This window comes from Piliocolobus tephrosceles, chromosome 5 (assembly GCF_002776525.5).
Source record: "Piliocolobus tephrosceles isolate RC106 chromosome 5, ASM277652v3, whole genome shotgun sequence".
In the NCBI taxonomy this organism is placed as follows: domain Eukaryota; kingdom Metazoa; phylum Chordata; class Mammalia; order Primates; family Cercopithecidae; genus Piliocolobus; species Piliocolobus tephrosceles.
This window is the reverse complement of record NC_045438.1, coordinates 103,226,150-103,252,323: the sequence shown is the minus strand read 5'-3', so window position 1 is coordinate 103,252,323 and position 26,174 is coordinate 103,226,150. Positions and strand designations below refer to the sequence as shown.

The window sequence follows — 26,174 nt, the reverse complement described above, 5'->3', positions numbered from 1 at the left end:
TATCAGCAGCACCTGAGAGCTTGTTAGAAATGTAGCATCTCAGACTCTGCCCCAGACCTACTTTATCAGAATCAGCAACTTTGAAAAGTGCTCTTTGTAATTCACTGCACATTAAAGTTTGAGAAGCACTGTGGTAGGTTTTATCCAGCGTTGATATTTTGATGAATGAATCCATTGGCACTAGAGAGAGGCAAAGAAGTAAAATGACAATTAGTTAGCATCATACCATCACAAAACATATCATATTAGATGATACCTGATTTTCCTTTTCTGGGCATATGGGAGGATTGTACTTCCTCACCCCCTTGATATTAGGTACCTGTGTGGCTAGTTCTGGTCAATTGGTTGTGCATGGAGGTGACCATAGCCATGTCAGGCCTGTGAGTGTCATTCATTGCCATTGCAAGGTCTATTATCCTCCATCATCTCAAGCCCTTGAAGGACTATAATAAACAGAGCCTCCCTGGTGATGTGGGTTGCATATGCAGTGTGATAAATATTTGTTTGTTGCTTTCAGGTACTGAGATTTTGAAGTAGTTAGCACAGCATAATCTATGCTGTTCTGACTGATATACAATACCTAGAACCGGAAGAGTCAAGTAATGGAAATAGAATTGAGAAACCCATAGAGAAACATCATGTTACTTAGTGCTCTGCTTCAGATTGGGGAAGGTTCCTAAAAGCTTGGGTGCCAGTCTGTGGCCACTATACTGTTTTAAGCTCATAGAGCATGCTCTAGTTCCATCTGCTGGCTCAAAATATTTATGAGAACATCTAGATTTGTTTGATGTTTTGACAACAAGTCTCACCTGCATATGTCCTTTGCTCAGGATTGCAGTTTTGTCAAATTCTAGCCAAAAACTCTGAAATTAAAGCTATCCATTGTTTATATTGGGTAGGCAAATTTACTATGCTCTCATTCTTATTTTGGAAACTTCAGGTTTTACAGGAAAATATGAACAGTAAATACCAGACTCAGTTTTCTCCATGGCTCAATTTATTCCCATAACAATAATTTACAGTTCTCAAATCCATGCCGTCCAATCTCTTACTTCAGAGATTCCTCAGACAAGAAACTGGGATATCCAAAGCACTTTTGGCCAAATGCTGTTCAACCCACAATTCTGAGTTCTGTGTGATACATACATGATTTATGCAGTGAAATTCTGGACCAACTCTGCCCTATCATATTGTCTCCAGACAATGATTTTATTTTCAGACTTGATCTTTTCACTTTAGGGCAACCCTGAGATGAACACAAACTCTTCATATCAAACATAGGGAAACTTAAGAAATATTCATTTACCAGAACTAAGGGTATATCTTCTTTTTCATACAGAATAATCTCTATATTTCGTGGAGACTTCAGGTAGATTTGTAAATAATCAAATACCATTGTCCAATGAGCGACTTTAGTCTTAGGAAATGACAGATTATGAACAAAATTAAAAGATGTATAGTTAGATTGTTGCTTTATGATAATGTATAATTATCTTTTAATTGGAGCCACTTAGAACTATGAAAGCCTTTAATACACCTTACAGATGGACTGTAGGAGTTGATGCTGAAAATAATATATAAATATATGATGTTTGAAATGTGTCATTTGCACAGAGCAACTATGATAAACCTTTTTTTAAGATTCACACAATAGCGGCAACTGTGGCTGGCAGTGGGAGGCTTGAAAAGAAAAGAATAAGGTTATTTCAGAAACACACCTACTCTTTAAACCGTGACCCTCTCCACATCTTTCTATATAAAGAACAAGGAGGCTTAGTCTAGAACTCTGAAGAGCAACTATTTTTAGACTCATTTTCCCCCCTTCACTGTTGATCTCCTCAATAGTAGTAAATATGAATGACACAGAAACTTTTAAGGCTTGTTCTTTGGAGCAATAATGCTCACAGTGTTGCAATGTGAGCAAGCATAATTGCTGATAATTATAATTTTAAAAGGAAATATGAAAATTTAAAAAAAAACCTTTCTGAATTATTTCCATGATTAAATTACAGTAATCAAAACACGCTACCCAAAGGAAATGGAGTCTTTAAGATATCCTTAGGTTTTTATTCAACCTCTACTTGAGTAAATCTACCTACAAAATCTTCTATAGGCATTGGTAAATGGCTTTAGAAATGCTTACACATTATATTCCAAAATAACAACTACTACTCAAATAATTTTCAATACCTCAAGAGTCCAGTGAGTTGCTTCATGTCTTTTGTTTCTTCATATGAAAAATATTGAATTTCTCCTTAACACAAACGTGGTTGATAATGATTTTTAAATATTCTGGACATATTAAACACATGAACACACTTAAATATTGTCAAAGTAAGCATTTTGACAATTTCTAATGAAAGCACCATATAAAACCTGAGTGAAGCATATAGTATTAGCTAAGCACATGGACTACGGATCAGACCGCCTGGGCTCAAATCTCCATAGTCATTACTTAGGAGCTATGCAATCCTGGAGAATGCAGTTAACCTTACTAAGTCTCCATTCCTTCATCTGTAAATGTGAATCATTATGGCACCTCCAAGGATTGTTTTAAAGCTCAAGTGAGGTACCCCTTTAAAACATGTATTCTCATGCTTGCTATATAGTCAGAATGATATATTATTGTTGTTATTATTTTCTAAAGGTACCAAGTATATAACTGTAGATTTCTAAAATTTCTGAATTCATTTGCCTACTTATATTAATTGGATATAGTTTACAAGACAATTCTGTAAGGAAATGTAAAAGTTCTCCAATTATTACGTATTTCTTTGTTTTGAATAATTATGGACTACTGCTTTTACCTTGCCAACATTTGTGGATTATAGTTGCTGAAAGTAAAATAAAATCCTCCTGTAGTTTTAGTTCAATTCAGCAAACCCTTTGAACAGGTACTTTTGTGTGCCACATAGTATTTTAGAGATTATAGGGGAAACAAAGATGAAGAAGAAACTACAGGCTCTTTAGGAGTTTATATTCTAGTGGAATGGATAAGATAACAGGACAAACACTATAGTGATATAAGATACGCAAGATTACTTCTGTGAGCCTGAAAATAGAGATCATATCATGATTGCCGTTATCCGAAAAGAATTCATGAAGTAGAAAAGAGAGAGAACAATTTAAGGAGCGGATTTTGGGAGAGCATTTAAAGTAATAAAATAGCATGAGTCAGGGAGCAAAGACAGAATCCATGATTATTGCAGGGAGAAATGGTGAGAAGTTTAAACAGATTGTTACTAGGGTACCTGTAGTAGTCATAATAAAGCAGTGGGGTGAACCAAGCTGACCATTATAGATCATAATGACTTCTGCATAAACTATAGGAAGTATATATTTTCAAATATTGACTTATAGCTTCTCTCAAAAGAAAGACCTAGGAATCCTGTGGTATTGGAAATTAACGCAGGAGGATATCAAAGCCAGAACTGTAGGAAAAAGCTATTGGAATGTTAGATCATACATAAGCCCTGGGTGCTAGGAGCTGAGGTCCTAAAGCCTTCGTGAGGATGCTAGCAACACTTCTCACACAAGCAGTGATGCCCTTCCAAGCCTCTATCAATGACCCAGCACTGTATTGCTGCTCCAGCCTCATGAAGTAGAAAAACCTTATGCATTCTCAGGCCTGGAATATGTCTAAGAAATTTGTAATTCATACAGTGTTTCTTGGAGAAGAAGAAATAAATTGCCTTTCAGAAATGGAAACTCCTAGTCTGAACCAAGAACAGATGGAATTAACATGAAAATTTGCATAAATTGATTCAGGACCAATGAACTGCCTGAAGGTTCCACTCCCAGAGAAATGCACTCAAAAGCATCTCTAACAACTGTTTCACAAACCAGGCACTTGGGGCTCCCAAAAGATAAATATATCCCACTGAATATAAGTTTACAATAATTATAAATATCACGAAGCAAAACATTATGAGGAAGACTCAGCAAATGCAGGAATCAAGAGACTTAGCAAAACAAGAAATTTAAAAGAATAGAAAATATTTTAAAAACTATAATATATTGTTTAAAATCATTAAGATGTGAAAGAACAGAAATCACAGTTAAATAATTAAAGAATATGAAAAACTTTAAACAGAACTTCTATAAGTAAAATACTGTCATTGAAATTAATGAATAGAGTAAATAACCAATTAGATTCAGTTGAAGAAAGAATTAACCTTCTGGAAGTTAAGTACTGAAGACCTATACTGGGATCTATCTCGTGTCTATAGGAAAAGGATGGAGCAGAGAAACACTGCATAAGCTAATATTAGAGAAACTGGATCTTGAATTTAGGAGAAGAAGAAACAGTCATTGAATGTCCACCTTTAACCTCTATTTTCATATTAACCCATCATAATAACAATGTGATTATTTTCTCCTTTTTACATATAAATCATCCTAGGAGAGATTTAAATAATTTTTCCAGTGGTTCTTTGTAATACGTAGTAGAACCACAATTTAAATCTAGGTTTTATGATTACAACTGCTGCACAAACATGACATACTAGCAGGATTTCCAGAAAGCATACTTTGTAGGTAACTGGAAATTTTAATTTACAACTTAAAAAGTTGTTGGGCTCAAACCAAATTTTGTACCTCTGATATTGATTTTGAAGAGAACTGGGGAGAAGACAGTAGTTGAAAGGAAGTAGCAATAAGAGAAGTTGGTATTTAAATAAGATATATGATATCAGGCCATTTTTTTTTTTTTTGAGAGAGAAATATTGAAGAAGGGATTGGATGGGATTCAAAATCTTAGGAATAGCCCTATAATTAAACCATAGAGACAACAACAAAGGAGGAGAAGTAGAATGCAAATAAAGGACGGTTTGAAAGAGAGAGGAGGTAAGATGAGCAAACCCATTGATTGTCAACTTCATAATCTAGAAAGAAAAAATGGAAAACAATCTAGCAGATAAACTTGGACATGTCATTCTAGGAAATAGGTTAGACATAAAGAAAAAAAAAAAAAGAGAGAGCTCTTCACAGTATGTACGTGTTGTGGATAGAAGATCAAGAACTAGGAAATTGTCTTTCAACTAAATACATTCTGGACAGAAACGTATCTTATTCAAACATTCTTTATACCCTGTATAAAGGCAATGAATAGTCTCACCACTGTGTGAAAATATTACAAGGTGTTTGTCCCGAGTGCTTTTCACCGACAATGCCAGGAAGGATGCTAATCAGTGTCAATTGTTAGAGCTGGTGTTGTCATCTGGGCACCTGTTTGCTAAGAGCTGGACTGACAACAACTCATTCTACATAAGCCTTCTAAGCAGCTGTCAGATGGCAATGACGTTAATTTACTACTGACTTGGGCCAGATTTGATGCTGACCCAGACGTGACAAATTGGCTTTCATATTAGTTGAAACATCCAGTGCCTTCTGTAACTATTTTTAATGCAAAAAGAAAGCATGTCTAAATGTTTTATTCCTCAAGATTCAATTCTATGTTGTGATGTTTTTGTTTGAGGAGAAGCATACATTAGATCTGTACAGGTTAAATCCCTCACAGGCACAGGTATGGGTTGCCAAAATAATAGAGAAAGGGCCGATTTGAGGCAGTCAGACATTAATTATTTACCGTGGCAACCATTGCTACATTCTATTCCTAATGGAGAACAATTTAATCTTCTGCAGCTTTGAGTATCACAGCTGTGATTTGCATTGCCAGTGCAAAACTGAGGACTGAATTTTATGACTTTTTTTTAGGTTAGACTCTATTAGCTTCATTTCTCTTCAAAACCTTCCTCATACTTCATGTATATCCTGAGACATGCCTGTACCTAATGTCATTGAGGAAGAGCAAAAGGACAAGTGTAGCTAGAGCACCAAACCTTTTTCAGCTCAGAAGCAGCACTACGTCTTTAAGTTACGTAGTGTGTTTGTCTCATGCTATTTGTTACCAGTGTTTCCTATGGACTATGTCCATGAGTGAGTTACGTCTTTCAAGTGTGCCTAACTTAATCCTATGACCTAACAATGTAAGCATAGATGGAAGTTGATTCATTAACCCATTCATTCCTTTAACTCATTCATTCAGTATATTGAATAAACGTCTAGATAATGGAAATAAAATAATAAACAAAACCTCCTCCTTCAGAAAGCTTACATTAATATCTTAATGGCACAGGCAGAAAAATGAATAAACCAAGACATAGATGGCACAATGACAGGTAAGGTTGAGCACGATGAAGTCTGACAAGATGATTGAGAATGACAAGGATTCCATTTTAGTTAGGAAGTCAGGTAAGACCTTTCTGAGAAGGTGACAAAAAGCATATGTATGCTTGTGGAAAGACTATTCAAGGTCCCCACCACCCACACCTGCCCTGCCCCCACTCCCGCAAAAAAGAAAAAAAAAGAAAAAAAAAAAAAAAAAGACAAGGTCCCTGAGATATGCATGTACCTAATGTTATCGAGGAAGAGCAAAAAGACAAGTGCCACTAAAGCACAGCAAATGGCGGGGAAGGGGGAAGAAGTCCACAGGAACTAGAGCATGTAGGGCACACAGACCGTGGGAGAGCAATATGCTTTCCTGTATGCTCTAGCTTCTGCTAATTATTTTAGGCTTGTGTGGGTTTAATTGTGTTAAGAAAATGACTTTTAAAACATTTTTAATATATAGATCCATTTTTCAAATCTTGGAGGAGTCATGGTAAACTGAGTCTCCAATGAACTCACTTACATGAATAATAAGCTGCAAAGTTGAAACACAAACCTAGGCACCCCTGGCTCTAAAGCCCATTCCACTGTATTGTACCACAAAGGTGTACTTAGGACATAACAACTGAATTCACTGCAACAAAATTTTGCTATGCTGTTTGCTAAGACTGTGAATAAGGCAGGGAGCCTACCCTCAAGTGTCAGAAAGACTATTGGGACAGAAAAATATTTAAGCAAATAATTACCATTCTCTGTGATAAAAGTCATGTCTGTATAAGAGATAACAAGAGAAGGCTTTGATTAACTCTGTTTAGTTATTTAGAAGAACAAGAACTAAATATGAGTGGTTTTTAAACAAGAGACCATGGAAGAAAAGAGGGTAGGATATCTATTGCAAAAATGTGAAGTCATGAAGCACATGACCTGAACAGAAAATTACAAATAATTACCAGTAGTTTAGAAGCAGGACTGGAGTTCAGCCTGGTGGTACAGCCTGGTACAAAGTAGAAACCAGCTGGCTTCTACTTTGAGGGTTCATGTCCTTCTTATTGCCCAGTGCTGTGTCTCTTTCATGAATAAATACGTGAATACCACTCCATTACCAAGCAATTAGCATTGACACTATAGAGATAGGCAAGAGCTGGATTACTGATGCTGTGTCAATCATTTGGGTTTTAGTCCACGGTTGATGGCAGCTACCAAAGAGAGATGAAAGGAAATGAAAGAAGAAAATAGGGAAAAGTAAAGTACCTAAATATGTTATGACTTTTAGCTTAACACAATGGAAATAAAGTATGTCTCTGAAAATTTTATTTTACCAAAATTGTTTTAGACATCTTTACAGAAAAAGAAAAGGAAAATACCTGAGATTTCAACACTTTTTGAAATATAATACTTAGAAAATGTATACTTTTTTGATTAGTTCAGATTCATTGCCCTACTTTAAAAGATTTGTTGGCACAGTTCTTGATGGGAAATTGATAGTTACAATTAATGTACTTTAATGTTTCTCTGGCCTGTTCGTTATTATTTCATGATTTTTTTAGTTAATTTTATAACAAATTTAGCAAAGAAAAGGTACAGATTAAACTTTCAGTAAACAAGTAAAAGTATAATGGATTCTTGCTCTTTCTTTACCCTCTCTTACCTTACTATTCTTTCGCATTTTAAGATATTTTTCCTCCCTTGAATTGTACAACAAACAAATGTAAGAATTGGCAGCACATTTCTCTGGCCATCAAACTAGTTTAAGCTTTGCATTTTAATAGTTCATTCTGTTGCTGAAGACCCAGCAGAGAGTTTTTAATTGTTTTTGCTGTTTTTTTTTTTTATTTTAATAAAGCTAAAGCAATCTGGTTTTCAATCATGTCATAGTAAATCTCCAAAGTTTAAAGATATTTTAAGTAAAATTGTACTGCTAATAACTTTCTTTGCTGCTCTATAAAGATGTGTTCATTTTAAGAGACAGGGCAAAAGTTAATAAGCTCAGCTTGTAAGTAAAAATGGCTATTTTTGAAGTGTTTATAATCTCCCATCTCTGATCACACCTTACTAAACAGTCCCCCATGTTTACCACATGCTAAAGTATTTTTGATTTTTACTCCAATTAAGAACCTAAATTAATACACATTTTCCCAAATGTGTTGAATTGTGTGTTCTAACTAGAAATAGCAAGTTTGTCAAGCCTGACGAAAAGTATACACTCATTAATTCTTGCATGCTGAATGTTTATCCATTTGAGTATGGGATACACACAATTTACAGTTTTCAAATCCTCCCAAGCATTGCAAGGATATTTTAAGTTGACCGAGCAATTTTAAATAAAGTTGTCTGATGAAGTTATTCAGATAAATGGTAATGAAGATTCTGATGTTTGCTCTGTTCTTTTGACCATCACAGATTAAAGAGCACCTTGCTAAGGGACAGCGAATGCTGGCAGGTGATGGAATGTCTCAAGTGACCAAGACATTATTGGATTTAACTCAGAGAAAAAATTTCTATGCAGGCGATCTTCTAATGTCTGTGGAGATCCTGAGAAATGTGACAGACACATTTAAAAGGGCAAGTTACATCCCTGCATCTGATGGTGTCCAGGTAAGGGAGACAAGTTCATGAAGGAAAAGGCTAGTGGAGATGCAATCAGTGTTTGGTCCCATGAAGCCAATGCAGCCATCTTGGAGGCAGGCTGGAGGGAGAGAATGCTCATCCAGGTGGTGCTTAGTGTGAGCTCTGGAAATGACCTCAATTCCCTTAGTCATTCTCTGCCTCAGTGTCCTCGCCCATAAAATGCATATATTACACCTCAAGGAGATAATGAGAACATGCCTGAAGTGCTTTGAGCCCCCAGATAAAAGGCACTGTAGAAAATTCAAGGAGGTATCATGGATCTTTTATTCCCACATTTAATATACCATCTTGCCATAGAAGACTATTAAAAGTGCATTAAGCATAATGAAAATACATTAACTATAACATGCAAAAAAAAATAGTTGAAAGATTGTTTAGGGTTTTGCTATTAGTGGGGGGAAAACATATTTAATTTTATCAAACTATTCCCTAAAAATATAAGGCAAATAGAAAATTGTTCTAGCTAAGAAAATGAGAAATTCAGTAACTTCTCAAGCATATTTTTCTTGTCTTGGAAGACTTTTAGAACAATGTCATTTATTTCCACAACAAAGTTTAAGTATTCGCCCAATGTCAGTATTGCCTTTGCCATTAAAACAAAGCTTATTGAATGGCAAGCAAAGCATCTTTAATGCAACTACAGTTTGCATTTCAGATTAACTCTTTTTATGCTGTAGATTAAAAGGTCCTCCTACAAAGAATGTTGAGTTGATTTCTGCATTTTCAGCATAATGTTCTTACTGTATCTCTGCATAAAGTTCATTAAAATAAAGGTTTGGCAAAACTCCCAGATTAGGTATTGTGTTCCTTCAGCCTACTCTAAATTTGTAAGTTTATTTGTATTTCACTTGGAAAATACGGGATTTTTTTGTTTTGTTTTGTTTTAATTAGCTATTGAGGGAAAGAGGAAAAGAAGGCTTTTGGAATTGTGGAATCATTCACAAATAATACTGATACCCTACTTTGTATAGGGGTACATATATTGCTAAAATCATATGCATATACTGCTGAAAGAAACTGCTATGAGAATTATTGGTGCTGAATTCTATATTATATCCCCATTGTCCATATTTAAAACTGTAATTGTAAAAGTACATTTCCTGGAGTGGATGGAAGATTATTATCATTTGAGCATTTCAAAGATGCTTTTTGTCTTACAAAGATGAAACAGGCTTTTTCCTAAGTTTTAAATGTTAATAAAATAACCAAGTACTTTTCCCTGTAGTTCTGAAATGCTTCTATTAATACGTACATTAAAAATAGCATTTAAAGTCTTTGACACAAAATACAGGTTGTGATTTCAAAAAAATTCTCATAAACTCTGTTCACAGTTGAAACATTAGGCAAAGTACTCCATGAAAGAATCTCTAACTCTCAGAAGTGTAGGACTTCAAAATTTTTATGTGTGGAAGTTCAAGAAATTAAGATGACCAGATTATATTTAGAACATATTTTGACTGAGCTACTTATTTGTGTACATAAATTCAATGAACAATTCTATTAACCTGTTGCTTAGTCATGGACATTAGCTGGTTTGATTAAATAGAGCAATTTGGCTAATTATCTTGTTTCATTTTAGTGTAGTCAGAAATAGGTTTCTCTCTTTCCATCCCACTTTATCAAAGAAAGTATACACAAAATCCTAAGCACGTTGGTGTCCTCGTCATTGCCTCACAAATGTCAGCTGCATTTTTCTATGTCGTTAACTTTACTGGTGTCTTTTGGGGGATCTGGAATGCCCTCCTCATCTTCAATTCCTTCCTCTTCCATATCTGCCTGTCATAATTCTAGCTCAACTCGGATAAGTCTTTCTGATTCCTCCCAACACATGAGGTCCTTTGGTTAAAATGACTCCTGATTTTAATTATCATTATTATTTCTAAAAGGTAACTTATTTTTTGGCCTATGGGGGAAACTTGTTCATGAAAAAATTAATTCAACAGGGTTTCTAAATACCACTAAGAAACTTTGTTCTTGTATTTGTTTTTATATTATCTATCTCTGTTCGATAATAGTAATTCAGGATGTGAGAGATTTATGTAAGTATTTTAACTAATAAATCCATAGAATTATATGTGTACCCTTAAAATTTCAAACTATATAAGTTATTTTTGTTATCATCCCCTAAATGAATTCACAACAAATTATTTTTTAACGTTAGTACAGTTATCTTCTTTCATTACTTTAACATGAAACTTGACAACTTCACAAATCAGAACAATGTATTCACCTTAAGAAATTAATAAAATTGTGAAGTTAATCTTTTCTCAGATTATTCACCTTACTGAGGGACAGCATTACAATCACATGGGCCACTGCAGTTTAAGTTCTTGGAGTTAATGTCCTCTTTTACTAAGAGCAATAATTTGCTGCCGTTGACAATGGAGAAAAGAAGAAGCAACATCTATAACCCCTACATTTTTCTTAAACCAAAAAAGTGTTCAGCTTTTCCTTATTCCGTCATGATTATCCTGTGAAGATAATTAGAACTTATCAAAGTAAAAAAGTATCACTGCTATTTATTTCACAGAAAAATGCATGGCTGAATCCCAAAACTATCACGTTACTAAATCAACACCAAATTCCATTAAAATAGGCACAATTACTTCCATAAGGAACATAGGTTAACTACCAGCAAAGCTGTTTCCCTTCATTCATTACTCTGTCTGCATGTAGCCATTTAACTCTTTGGCAGCTGTTGCATATTATGATTAAGTCCATATCAAAGCATATATATGATACCCATTATTTATTGTTGATGCCAAAACTGAAATAGATCAGGAAAAGAGAAGAAACTAAGAAAGTAATTTATGACGTTATCACTATTTTCAACTAGTCACTCACCAGATCTCTAAGAGGAGAAGTGAATGCAGCATATGCAGCTGTTCCCTAAAGAGGTGGCTGCAGAGGCTTTGCCTGGTCAGCTGCTGAGTCATAAGGTGAAGCTCCCTCTAAGATCTTATTCTTTCCTGAAAGTACCCATCTTTGGATATGAGTATAAAACTATATTTTATCCTGGTTTGGACAATATTAACTATAATATACACCGTGATTTAGAAAAGCTGCTGTGTGTATACCTGTGACAATACTAATCTGCCTTTCATTTTAAGTCCCATCCTGATTTATGAGATGTTAAAATTGTAAAAACCTCATACAATGAAAATGTGCTTATATGTTTTGGAATGATAAGCCACAGTAATAATTTTATTTTAGAAAACTACTAGAACATATTTCAAAAACTTTTCCCTTCAAGCATATTGTTTTCCAAACCTTTGGACTGCCATAACTCCAAGACAATTCATTAAAGCTATGTGTTATAGTTCTCGCTTTTCTAATCTGACATATGTTTCTTTAAGATCCAGCTTAAAGGTCGTTTTTGTTGTTATTGTTCTCAAAAGTCTTCTCACCCAATCCCAGGCAGGTTAGATTTTTTCTACTTCTGTGGACTTTTGAAATCTTGTAAACATCCGTACTATAGCACTTTCATACACAACATCATAATTATTGTTGCTAGGTCTGCCTTCAGCAATATCTTTTAAGGTTGTTGAGAGATTATTTTGTCCCTAGGGCTTACCCTGGTACTTGAAGCATGTAGACACTCAAATATTTGTTGATACAATAAATGAATAACTAAATCCATTTATTATCATATAAACAAATAATAATGTTTGAGGAACTTACATTATTTCACAAAATATTAGAAAAATGCTCTGAATATCTAATTCAGAAAAAAAAAAAGAAAAAGAAAACTTGTTCATTTACTTTTTTTTGACCACTGAAATAATTCATTCTCAGTCTTATTCTATCAATAGAGGATTGAGTTTGCACTGCATGCTCCAGAAACTTTAAGACTTGATAAAATTTAATCAGACATATTTAAAATCAAATTTCATCCTGTCCAACTATCTTGGTATCTTCAGGCATGTTACTTAATCTTTGTCTACCTTATTTCTTAGTTTCTGTAAAAAAAGAAATAAAGAAGAGATAATAGTCAATTCATTATTTGTGATAGGTGTTGTCTATAACATTACAGCAAACTCTGAATTAACAAATACTGAACCATTGCTCCAAAGAGAAATACAGGATTAAGTTCCTTTGAGAATCTGGTCACAACATTTTCATCAACCAATCAAAATGACTTTGTTTTATGTGTGTTTCACTTAAAATGCACCTTGTTTAATGTATGTTGTTAATGCACTAACATTGGACTCATAGCCAACAGCACTTTATCTCATGCCTAAAGAAGGTTTATCTAACATACTTATTTTCTGTGTAAAGTATAGCATACTTTTCTTGTGCTTAAGATCACTAGATACTACTTCAACACCATTCTGGGCTCATTTTAAGCAGTGAAATCAACAACATAAAAAAGCCCCAAAAGTATGAAACATGTGGCAGTAAAAAGATCTGAAATGGATACTTGCTTATAAGATAAGGGTTAAAACAAAAAGAGCATCATCATGTTAGACCTCAGCTAGAAACATGCACATTGGCCAACTCAAAATTTTTACCTTTGTACATGTCCACCGTTGGCTATGATGGTGCTATGCATTTTAGTTTCAATGTTACAAATAAATTTTAACACATAGGTGAATTCAGAAATATAAATATTTAATCAGAAGGTTAACTGTTATCTATTTTCCAGGTATAAGGTGAGGCTCAGAAATATATGAGTCCATACATAATATTTATTAATTACTTGGCACATAGTAAGTACTACATAATCCCATTATTGCTAGTATTTTCATTGCCAGCACAGAAGAAAAACTTGGGTCTTGCCCTCAAGCTGATTATAATAACTTGAGTTATATAGAAGAAAAAAATAACTTGAGTGAGGCTACACTGATATAAGTATAGCATGTTCCACTTCTATGAATTTTCAAAAGAGGTCTGAACAACAGCAGTAAGTAAAGAAGTCATGGGAGAGTTAGGACTTAAGATAGAATTTGGAGAAGCAAGATAGGTACAGAAACTCTCAATAATTAAACTATGCAGTCAAAAGCATAGAAGTAGTGTAAGAATGACCCGTCCATTAGAAAAAACCTTCCTGTCTTTATGATCTTCATTTTCCACCATGCATCCTACTTTGGAAAATATTTTGGAAAATAGGATGCATGGTGGAAAATGCAGATCATAAAGGCAGGAAAGTTGAGGCCACATAAAAAAGTTTGAACGTGGTTCACTATAAACAGATTTACTAAATATAAAGACAGTTTTTGGAAAGATGGTCTGAAAAGGTAAATAACATGGATTGGTGAGTAGAGAAAGAGTAGGGAAGGAGGGGAATAAGCCCGTGGAGTTGCTGTGGCAGTCACCTAGATATGAGAAAAGAAGAGAACATGTCTTAGTGACAGTGGCTCAGAAAAGAGGAAAGAAATATCTTCATGGAAGAAAAGAAAGTCCCTTGAAACAGTTTAGATTTGGGAGATGAAGAAAGAAAATATTGGAAAAAATATACCCGTAGAAATGTCCACAGACTCTCACAGTGTACTGTGTTCCTGAAACTCATCTGAATGCAAGGACCAGTTTCTACCCAGGCATGTTCCTACTTCTGTGGACCTAACAGAAGATCAGTGTTTTCCCAATGTTTTTGTACTGTGACCTGCCGTAAAACACACAGTTACATTAACATTCAGTTGAAAAGTAGAGTTTTCCAAAATAATATTTACCTCACTATGTGTAATAATACACTCTGGTATTCTCCATTATTTTCTATTTCATTAAGAAAAATTAATCATGACCTTGAAACAGGTTATTACTCAACATTGGAATGCTACTTGTTTATCTGATATGTCCCCTAGGTTTAAGAAATTTGTTTCTCCGTAGCTGAGATTAAATAGGAAGCTCTAACCTTAGTTTTCTGATTTCTTTTTTAAGTTCAGACTGTATTCTAAACAAATGATTCAGATAGGTGATCAAGGAATTAAATTGAAAGCAGAAGTATTAATTTCAACAAAACCAAGCATCTTTATTGATTGATTGATTGATTGATTGATTGATTGATGGAGTTTTGCTCTGTCGCCAGGCTGGAGTACAGTGGCACTGTCTCGGCTCACTGCAACCTCCGCCTCCCTGGTTCAAGCGATTCTCCTGCCTCAGGCTTTTGACTAGCTGGGATTACAGGCGCATGCCACCACACCTGGCTAATTTTTGTATTTTTAGTAGAGACTGGGTTTCACCATGTTGGCCAGGATGGCCTCGATCTCTCGACCTTGTGATCCACCCACCTTGGCCTCCCAAAGTGCTGGGATTATAGATGTGAGCCACTGTGCCTGGCCACATCTTTTATCTTAAAACACTTGATGAGCAAGCAGATATGTTGCACCGTGGATTACTCCCATGCTGATTATCAATAGATTAAGTCACTTGATGAAGACCTTGGAGTATGATTTCTCCATTGGTTTTAATGCCAGACACTATTCTCTTTTTTGTATTAAAGATTGGGTTGATAAATGTGGAAGCAGCTATTAATATGATAATATAATACCCTCATATAATGATAGACCTCATCTGTAGAGGTAGTATAATTTTGTTGACTAAATAAGATCTGGGAAGGCTTTTCTGGTTTCGAATTACAGTACAACTCTAGCCTTCAAGACACAACCTGATACCTTGAGATCCTCTGCTTGACAGGCATTATGTAACCAGAAAGGCTAATAATTTTCTCAAACATGAGTAAGGGAGATAGAGAATGGAAGCAGGGGTGTAGGGTGTGATGACTAAGAGTACTTGCTCTGAGCTTCCGGATGTGGCTTTAACACTTGTTAGTTCTGTGATCCGAGACAAGTTATTCAACCACTCTATGCCTCAATTTTCTATTCAACAATATGGGATAATAGTACCTACCTTATAGGATTCATGTGAAGGTTAAGCTTACTGTGTGAAATACTTACTCAGTAGCTGACACCTGGTAGGTCTCAAGAAATGTGACTATTATTATCATCCAACAAGACAAAAATGGAACAAAAATTTACAGTCCTTGGAGCACAGGTAGCTACTGCCAATGCAGATGTATATTTGGTATCTCTCCTGACAAGAAAGAAAGGTTGAATGTTTCTCATGGAACCACCTAAGGGAGTGTGGGCACTGCTTTTTTTTTTTTTTTTTTTTTTTTTTTCACTTATTATGGAAGAAAAGGGCAGGAAATGTATCACAGAAAATGGAAACAAAAAAGCAGCACTCTTCTTTAAGATTAACACTGAAGGGCCATTTTGTAGTTAAAGAGCAAGGGGATGAGAAAAATTGCTTCAATCAATAGCCAGGATGCCTGGCTCAGTAGAAAATAAGCCAGGTACAGGACAGTAGCTCCCAGTCAACAATCACTCCAAGTCATCTAAATGGCTGCTGTTTTCAATGCTTAACAGCCTGAGAAGATTTACTATCATTTCTCTGTGGTAGAGAGAGCCTAACGTAACTAGCATCACTTTCTAGATAGTATTTAAACCCCACCCTTATTGTAAGCATGAAAATAAGAAATTTAATGGGAAATAACTTTCTTAAGTGGGTGAAATATGAAGCCACAGATCTTGCTTCACAACCCAACATGGTTAAATCCTACCACGAACGAATCTAGAAGATAGCTGGTGACTGAGGGAAACTAACAAACTCCATAGAAGAGCCTGGAGTATGCACCACAGCCATGTGGGAAAAGGAAGAGAGGTAAAGTAGTTTGAAGAATGTATAAAGTGCAATGTATCAGTTGGTAAATGCCATGTGGAGTAAATACATTAGTTTGATCAAGTTCTTAAAAAATACAATAAAATATGAGACTGCTAGTTTTACCCTTTCCAAAGCTCCTATTATTTTCTTCAGAGTCAAAAAAATATTGAGATTTGCATTAGCAAAAGTTACAAATGGTTTTATATTGTGATTCCATTTATTATCAAATATTCTTCTGTTTTAAAAAGTTTTTATTGAAGAGTGTTTTGGTGTATTAGGGCTACCATAACAAATACCACAAACTGAGTGACTTAAACAACAACATTTATTTTTTCACAGTTCTAGAGGCTAGATCTCCAAGATCAAGGTCTCGGCAGGTTGAGTTTCTCATGAGGCCTCTCTCTTTGGCTTGTAGATGGCTGCCTTCTCTCTCTGTCTTTTTCACATGGTCTTTTTCTCTACACACTTGCATCCCTGGTGTCTCTCTGTGTGTTCTAATCTCCTCTTCTTAAAGGACACCAGTCAGATTAGATTAGGGCCCACCCTGATTCACTCTTTCTAACTTAATTTCCTTTTTAACAACCCTATGTCCAAAGACAATCACATCTGAGCTACTGGGTACTAGGACTTTAACATAAAGATTTTGGAGTGGGTTGGGGGGTGCTGAGATACAGTGAACCTATAACAAGGAATCTTGAAGGACTATGAGAATTTTCTTTTATTGAAGGGGTCTGTGTCAGTCATCTTTCTTCAGGACTGGACCTGCTGTGACTACTGCCTGTAGTCTTGTAAGGGTCTAAACTTGAGATGTGTGCAGGCTTCTCTCACATGGTGGCCCTTAGGTGTATCAGCCAGGTCTACCAAACTTGAGGAATCACTCCTTACCTTCTTCCTCACTTAAGAAGCATCTCCTGTCTGAATATGATGATGATTTTGTCACACTGAATTATGATGTTTTTATAACATTGGCTGTTCTCCCAGGCTATGTCTGGGGAAACATCATATATAATGGTATTAGTATCACTAACTATTTTTACCTTTCATTTTTAAAAGAGGACTGTAGGCAATACTGAGCTCATGCCCCAAAGCACTAAAGATTGGATGGCTTATTCTTTCCACTTAGCCTCATCCCATCTAGTATACCTCACAGCAGAATTACTCTGTTACCTCTTATTGGAATCCTTGATCCTAAAGGTAACTCAAAGATACTGAGAGCATTGTATAAAAAATTTCCCATCTGAGCTATTCTGGGACTCCACAGGTGAAACTCTCTTACATCATGGCAAGGTAATGAGATTAGTGTGAAAGACAATGATTCCTGGAACACTGTTCTTATGCAGTTTTCAAATGAGTCAGAGCTAAAAGAAGTGTGTGTGTGTGTGTGTGTGTGTGTATAAATATATATATGTATATATATATAAAGGATGTTCTTAAAGACTTCTTTCCCCTAACCTAGTGACTATTAGGAGATATTAGTTTCAATTATCTGTTCTCACATTCCTTTTGGTCTGGCAGGTTGCAGTGGGAGAGCAGGGTCAGTCCAGCCCTGCCATCAGAAGCCCTCTGAACACCACTGTGAGGTCAGGCCATCTGGTCTGCTGCAGATCCCACTGCTGACCTTGATATCCTTGTCCTTCAGATGTCCCCCTATCTTTTGTCTCCCAGTTTTCCAGTGGCTCAGATTTTTGACTCTAGATTATATTCTTCTTATGCCTTGGTTTCTGAAACCTGCTGGATGACATGCTGTATTATAATATTCTGCCTTTCTGAATCCTTGTTAGTTTTCAGTTACCAATGCTCAATTGATGTGCTGCTTTGATAGACATTCTGGATAAAAGGTCTGAACCATGGTATTGGGCCTCTTGGTCTTGTTTGATTAGGAGTTATTTTGCCTATTCACCTATTACCAAAAAAGTACCTAGAGCACTCTTTAGGGATTACTTAGTATTTTTTAAAAAAGAATAAATTCAAGATGATTTCCATAATAATGTTGTTCTTACTTAATTTCATTTCAGTATACTTTCTTGAATAGAATAGGATGCTATGAGGAAAAGTCGCAGCCATAACACAGGGAACCTGTGATCTCTTCTTTAATCTATAATATGGATGTATTCATGGTTTTATGTATCACATATGCAAATGTTATCAGCCAAGTGCATTAGGGCAAAACAAAAAATGAGATCTACTATTAGGTTGATGCGAAAGTAATTGCAGTTTTTAATGGAAAACAAAAAACCCGCATTTACTTTTGCACCAACCTAGATACTATATTTTAAACACTTTTTGGATTTTGACCTAGTTAAAGGAATGGTCTGTCTCCTCTGAATTAATCTCGGCAGTAGAGAGTCTTCTTCCTTTTTTTTTTTTTCTTAAGATGGAGTCTCGCTCTGTCGCCGTGGAGTGCAGTGGCGTGATCTTGGCTCACTACAACCTCTGCTTCCCAGGTTCAAGTGATTCTCCTGCCTCAGCCTCCTGAGTAGCTAGGATTACAAGCGTGCACCACCATGCTTGGCTAATTTTATTTTATTTTTAGTAGAGACAGAGTTTCACCATGTTGGCCAGGCTGGTCTCAAACTCTTGACCTCAGGTGATCCACCCACCTAGACCTCCCAAAGAGCTGGGATTTAAAATTCATATTATTCTGTTACCTGTCTGTCCTGCTTTCTTTCTTACTTCTTCGTTATTTTTTTATTTATTTCTCTTCTTATGAATTTACCTTCTATATTTTAACTATGACTTCATGCCACTCAGCTCTAGTCATGATAATCCTAATTTTTTTTTTTTTTTTTGTCTCAAAAGCCTCCAGTTTAATTGTTCACAAATTTTTTCCTCTTGAACTGTAGGCTTGTAGTTAAACCTGTCCACTGGGTCTCTTTTCTTAGCTATGTTTTAGATCCCTCATACTCAACTTGAACAAAACAAAGGTCACTTTCTCTTCTCAACACTGCTGCTTCTTATGTGGTAGCATGGCTAACTCATCACCCTCAGCTACCTGAGCTAAGAACCAAAGCCTTACCTTTGAATCTGTGCTTCTCCTCCAGTGCAATCTGTCATCATGTCATTTCTCTAAACGAAGCTGCTATCATCTCTGGCCTCAATAATTATGACAAACTGCATTCTAATCTTCCTGTTTTTACTCTTACTCTCCTATACTTTATTTTCCACTCAGTGGCCAAAGCTAGACCTTGATTTTTAGTACAACTCATGTAACAGAACCCCTGTGGGACCAAAGCCTCACTTTACCTGACCCCTGTGTATGATTTTCATCCTCTATTAATATTTTCATCCTTTCACCTCACCCAGCCCCCTCTTCAACTCTAGTTATGTTATCTTTCTTTCTGTTTCTCAAACTTGTTCAGACTGTCATTTACCCAGGGAATTTGAACATCCTCTTCCCTTTTTTTCTGGAACTCTCTTCCTCAGGTCTTCGTGTGGCTGTCTCTTTTTTATTATTCTGGTCTCAGTTCAAATGTGACCTTCTTAGAAAGGTCTTTCCTGATGACCATCTAATCTAACGTCATCTCTCTCTCTCTCTGTCCGTCTGACACACACACACACACACACACACACACACACACACACACCCCTTGCTGACCTATTCAGTCTATTCCTATAACCTATTTTGTTTTTGTGTCACTGTCTCAGCCCATTTGTGATGCTATAATGAAATACTGAGACTTGGTAATTGATAATGAATAAAAAATGTATTTCCCACAGTTCTGGAGGTTGGAAAGTCCAACATCAAGGTACGGGTGGCAGGTTCAGTTGTCTGGTGATTGCTGCTCTCTGCTTCCAAGCTGATGCCTTGTTGCTGCATCCTTTAGAGGTGAGGAACCCTGGGTCCTAACAGTGGAAAACAGAAGGGTATGTTAGCCGAACACTGCAGTAAGCTTCTTTTATAAGGGCAGTAATTCCATTCACAAGAGAGGAGTCCTGATGGCATAATTACCTTTTAAAGGCCCCAACTCTTAATAACATCACATTGGCAACAGCTGAATTTTGGAGGCATCATATTCAAACTGTTGCAATCACTGTCTGAAATCATCCTTTTAAATGTATTTGCTTACTTTTTGTTCTCTTTACCCACTAGAGCATAAATTCAATGAGGGAAGTAACCCTCATATGTCTTGTTCACTATCATATTCACAGCACTTAGAACAGAGCAGCCAAATATAGAGAAGGCATTCAATAACTACTACTTGAATAAGGAAATACATTTCTGCTTAAGTATTTAGTATACCTTTCCTTGCTTTTTCATTTGCACATCCACTGTTCTCCTTTAGGCCTTAATAATCACTATTTGGGCTACTGATAATGCTTTCTAGTGATGTTCTTTTCTTCATTCTTTTTTCTTGCCAAAGCCCCCTAACTTTACTCTCTGGCTGATATGTTTATAACTTTCTTCATGCCATTCCTTTGCTGAACAAAGAAGAACTTGTACTACCAAATGCATCTTGCCAGGATCAGGGTAAGGGTAGTGATGCATAGGGAGGGTTCCCTGTGTTTGGCATAGGATGAACTGGATTTATGAAGTTCGTGAGTTTATGGAAGAGGAGTCCCATTCCTTGCTTGTTGCTACATGTGAGTTTAAGGACCAGGGTTGAATATCCACAGCCGCTTCCTGTAGTCCTACAACTTCTCAAAAGTATATATTTGTGCTCAAGGATGATGTTGAGTCTTCAAATGCTGTTAAAAATAAGACGAGGTCGATCCCATACTTGCTCAAGATAACTCGTTTTCTTATCTATAAAAATAAGTGTCATCTCTCATTCCCTGGACATAAGGAGAGTCCCGGTAGCATTAAAAGCATCACTGGAAGAGGAGGGCGTTGAATCGAAAAAGAGGCAGCAAATTAGGTATAAACTTTTTATTGTTTTCAATTTTAAAAAATCCATGAATGCTTAGCCCATTTCCTTACACACAGTGGACATGTAATGCATCAGTTTTAAATAGTTGAGTACTTACATGCTGCTGTGCCTGATGTTGTGCACTGGAGGCACAAGAGTGAAAAAATAGAAATAACTCGATTATAAGCTAGTAGAGGGAAAAGCCCTAAACCAATCGTCATACAAATAAATCATAACTTCAAAATCCTATATACTTCCAGAAAAGGTCACACAGTACCAAGAGAAAAAGAAAATATCCGACTCTGTATAATTGGGAGTGGGGGGGCGATGATCTCATAAGGCCTTTTTGAGGAAATTACATGTAAATCTGGACATAAAGGATAAGAAAATGTTATCTGAGTAAAGAACAGAAAGAATAACAGTCCAAGAAAGCAAACAGCATGTAAACAGGCCTACAGGCAGGGCAGAAAAATAGTGTGGGATGCATGAAGAAGTCTAAGGAACTTGGAGTACAAATAGAGCATGGGGCACAGGAAGCGGCTGGATCACACATGGCCTTGCAGCCATCAACTAGTTGATCTCTAGGTTGGGGATCAATGATCTATCCTATGTTATGCATCCTTATCCTAATGGCTTATCCCTGCTTCCTTGTTTGCTGTTAAGCCTTTCTAATAGTTCCCTCTATATTTCTAGTCAGAGTCACTGTAATTCTTTCAAAACTTCAGATCTACCTTACTAAATTCAACTCTTAGGGCTTGTCTTTGTCCCTTGGTGTCCAACCATTTTGCTACTGGTTAAGATGGAGGAGAGCACATTTCCTGTGGCTGAAATTGCTAGCCTAATCTACAACTCTATTTCCATGGAAATAGGAATTCAGTGAAAGCAAAATGCTAAGACATATTTTAGTATATTTATAAAAAATTGTGTATAATCCATAAAAAATCTGCCAAGTGGAAGCCAATCAGAAGTAAAAACAGAATGTTTTACTCCTTTCCATAAAATAAAGTGTCATTTTTGTCTTGTATAGCCAAATCTAGGGCCTCTACTTTGAATGTCACAGAAGGATGTATGCTTTTCTTTATAGCATACATTTATTGCCCTGATTTTTGGAATACTTCCTGCAAAGAAAGAATTATCATGCCTCTTTGACCTTTGTGTACCACAACCATTCACCATGGTGCCTCTCATATAGTGGGTATCTAATACTAACTACCCTGAAACTCCCTCCCCACAGAGCACATTTTTAGATAGAAGAGACTTCTGCTGAACAAATTATGTTCCTGTTCCCCAGAGTTAGTGGTGAATCAGTTCTGTTCTGTACATATTGCTGAGAGAGGAAGAGACATTAAAGAGGATAGAGGAGAATGCTACTGGTTGTGAAAGTCTATCTCAGAATTATAGGTGCATATTTGCCATAATGTGGCAATGAATACAAATCATGCAGCCAGTCATAAAAAATATATAACATAAAGGTAATAAAATCATAAAGTTACCATATATCGAGCACTTGCCATGCATCACATACTGTGTTAAGAATTAACTCCAAGCCTCACAATAGCTCTGCTAGGTAGCTATTATTACTCCTGTATTACAGATTCAAGAAATAAAGCATAGGTGGGCAACATCTGCCCATAACAATACAGTTAATAATTGATGGGGAAAATGTTAAACGGGGTCTGCCTCATTCAAACTCCAAACAGCTCAGATTCTGCCAAGGACACTCAGTTTTTCAAATCAGTCTAGGTCATGGAGATCAGGGGTGACTGAAAAAAAAAAAAAAAAAAAAAAAAAGCAACAAAAAATCAAAAAACAAAAAAAGCAAAAAAATGAGGCAAAACCTACTGTAAGATCTTGACCTTTTTTATTTTAGGGATTGGCATAAATGACCTAATCCATAAATCATCAGAAGAGCAATTATCACCATTAATGGAGTTTTAAAAGAACACTAGCAAGTAGTGGCTCTGCTACCACAGAAGGAGCTTCATACTTTGAAAAATTCAGTCATGCGGCCTGAAATGTCATGAGTTGCCTCTTCAAAGAACTGTTCTGTTAGGTTTGGTTCTATTTATCAGTCTGATAGTTTAGTAAATGTCAAAGCGAATATATATTCAGTATGTATTAGTGTGTGCATATATATATAATGTGTGTGTGTGTGTATATATATATATTAATTATATATGTGTGAGACAAGTTAGAGCAAGGCCAGCTGAAAGAAATGGTGCTAAATAATTTTAGGAAAGCTGAGATGCAAAATGTGGTACATGTACACTATGGAATATTATGCAGCCATTAAAAAGAATGAAATCATGCCCTGTGCAGCAACATGGATGCAGCTGGAGGCCATTATCCTAAGCAAATTAATGCAGGAACAGAAAACCAAATACTGCATGTTCTCACTTATAAGTGGGAGCTAAATATTGTGTACTCATGCACATAAAAATGGCAAAAATAGACACTGGGGACTAAATAGAGTGGGGAGGGAGGGAAGGAGAAGGGAAGGGGCTACAAACCTAACTAGTGGGTACTGTGCTTAGTACCTAGGTGATGGAATCATTCATACTCCAAACCTCAGCATCACACAATAAACCCAGGTAACACACCTGTACATGTATCCCCTGAATCTAAAATTAAAGTTGGAAAAATAAAGAAAAAAGAAACAAGCTGAGATGTAGTGACTTTGCAACTTAAATTTTGTTTTAAATGTAGGACTTTATTAAATATCTGCTATGAGCAAGTCATATGCACTCAGAATACACTGATGAACAAGAAAGACTTAGTCTTCCCATAAATCTTGCCCCACTGCTTGAGATATTCAGACTTAGCTCACTGTACCCCACATGGATTTCATTAGTCAGGGCGCTACTACTGATTATTCCAAAGTCTAATCAATAGTGAGAACAAATAACTTTATTCTGTACTGCCTTCCCACTCCGATTTAGTAAAGCCACATTTGTTGGCCTTGAAGAATGGAACAAAATGCTTGAAGAATAGTACAAAATGCTATGTTTGGTTGGCTCAACATATATTTTAATAATTTGTGGTTTTTGTGTGTGCCCTTTGGTGATTTAAAAAAAGAACTGAACTCTGAATTTATTGTTTTCATCAAGGAATTTTGTGTATGCAATGGCCTTCATGTATAGCAAGGAGTCACCAACCCACTGTCAGCAAAACATGCTTTGTGAAATTTTTTTTTTTTTTTTTTTTTTTTTTTTTCCAGAAATGGAGATGCAGTTGCACAAATTGCCTCCTGTTCTCTTGGTGTCTGTTGTTAGCAGCAGCATGCATTTTGTATGAAAGCTGGCAAGGGTTAGAATGCAGACCGAGGTCATGGACCCCAGCACAGCTAACTGGCATGTACAGGGATAAAACCTGCAACTTTTGCCTCATTAGCACCATGTCCCCTACTGAGTTAACCAGCCATGGGCAATTGGAGAACTCTGAAGGTTAATTCTTTCTGACTATAGGTAGAGTTACAGCTCGATGGACTAAGCCCTTCAAATGTTAACACTCCAAGCAGGAAATTTTAAGTGGAAAAAAAATGGCCGGTAGTACAAAAAGGTTAAATGAATTGAAAAACGAGCCTAAAACAGATTTGCAGGTTTTTTAAGAGTTGCATAAAATAGTCTGTAACTTTTATAGAGGTTATGACTCAAACCGTGTTTCAACCATGTGAGTGCCAGGAACTATTAAAATAAATAGCACAAATAGGGCAATTAAATATAGATACTAACAGCTTCAAACCACAAGAGGAAATGAGGCAGCTTTGTTTTTAATTTAATAACACCCAGGTGAGTTTCTTTGAAATTAGTGCAAATGTCTCTTTTGAGAAGCTGGATGGGGAGGAAGACTGATGAGACTAACAGGTTATGATTATTTCTGCCCTCAAGGGAGTCCTGGTCGTGGTCCAAGTTAATATATCAGTATGAAGCAGTGCTACTGCTAACCTACACACAGTCAGAAGAGATGGCTTCTGAGAACACAGCCAAGCCACCACTGCCTATGCAACTTAAGATAAACACCATGCCTTCGCTTTACACTTCTCAGGTCACCTGTGACCCCAAGTCACAGCTCGCCTTCAAAGGCACGCTGGTTGTTCTCTCCTAGTTCCTGTGTCTTGATGGCACAGTGTAGTGTGAAAGGACAGAAAAGTCTCTCTCTGGTAAAAACCCTTCACGTGTGAAATGCGCACTTGCAAAACAGAACTGAACAGAGCCCGGCTCTCTGTCAGTATGAATGGAATATGAACATCAAAATGACCTTCCTGCAAGGAAAGGGAAAAACCAAAAATCACTGGGTACTGCTAGGTGAAGATAAAGCCTATAAGTCTTCAACAGTTACAGACAAGAATAATGGCAAGGATGTTACATGTCTATTCATTCTCCCATGTTGGCTTGCTGGCAAAAGGCAGAGGAGTAGAGTAATAATTTGAAAATAGCTAAGATTTATTGTGCTCTTAGCATATGTGAAATGCCAGGAGCTTAGAAAATTTCATTTAATAATTGCAATTGGTAGTTGTAAAAGTACAATGAGCAGGAAGGGCAGAGTCAAGATTTCAACTGAGGGAGCTTGTCTTTCCTCCACTTTGCCTATACTTTTACTAGGGTGTTCTTTGAAACAACATTGCAAGTAACAACCATGACTCACAATTAACAGGACATCTTGTAATGAAACAAATACAGACTACTTTCTTTCTTTTCTTTTTTTTTTTTTTTTGAGACGGAATCTCGCTCTATAGCCCGGGCTGGAGTCCAGTGGCGCAATCTTGGCTCACCACAAGCTCCACCTCCTAGGTTCACACCATTCACCTGCCTCAGCCTCCCGAGTGGCTGGGACTAGAGGCGCCCACCACCACACCCAGCTAACTTATTTATT

The 26,174-nt window shown here is 36.4% G+C and overlaps 1 protein-coding gene across 2 annotated transcripts in view; it reads left to right on the top strand.

Annotated features, from left to right (window-relative positions):
• ADGRB3 (adhesion G protein-coupled receptor B3) overlaps window positions 1-26,174 on the top strand; it is a 765,428-nt gene that overhangs the window by 345,367 nt on the left and 393,887 nt on the right. For both annotated transcript variants that reach the window (XM_023230291.2, XM_023230292.1), the window contains one exon: window positions 8,569-8,763. In XM_023230291.2, the coding sequence (XP_023086059.1) occupies window positions 8,569-8,763 (195 nt within the window). The remainder of the gene's footprint in view (window positions 1-8,568; window positions 8,764-26,174) is intronic.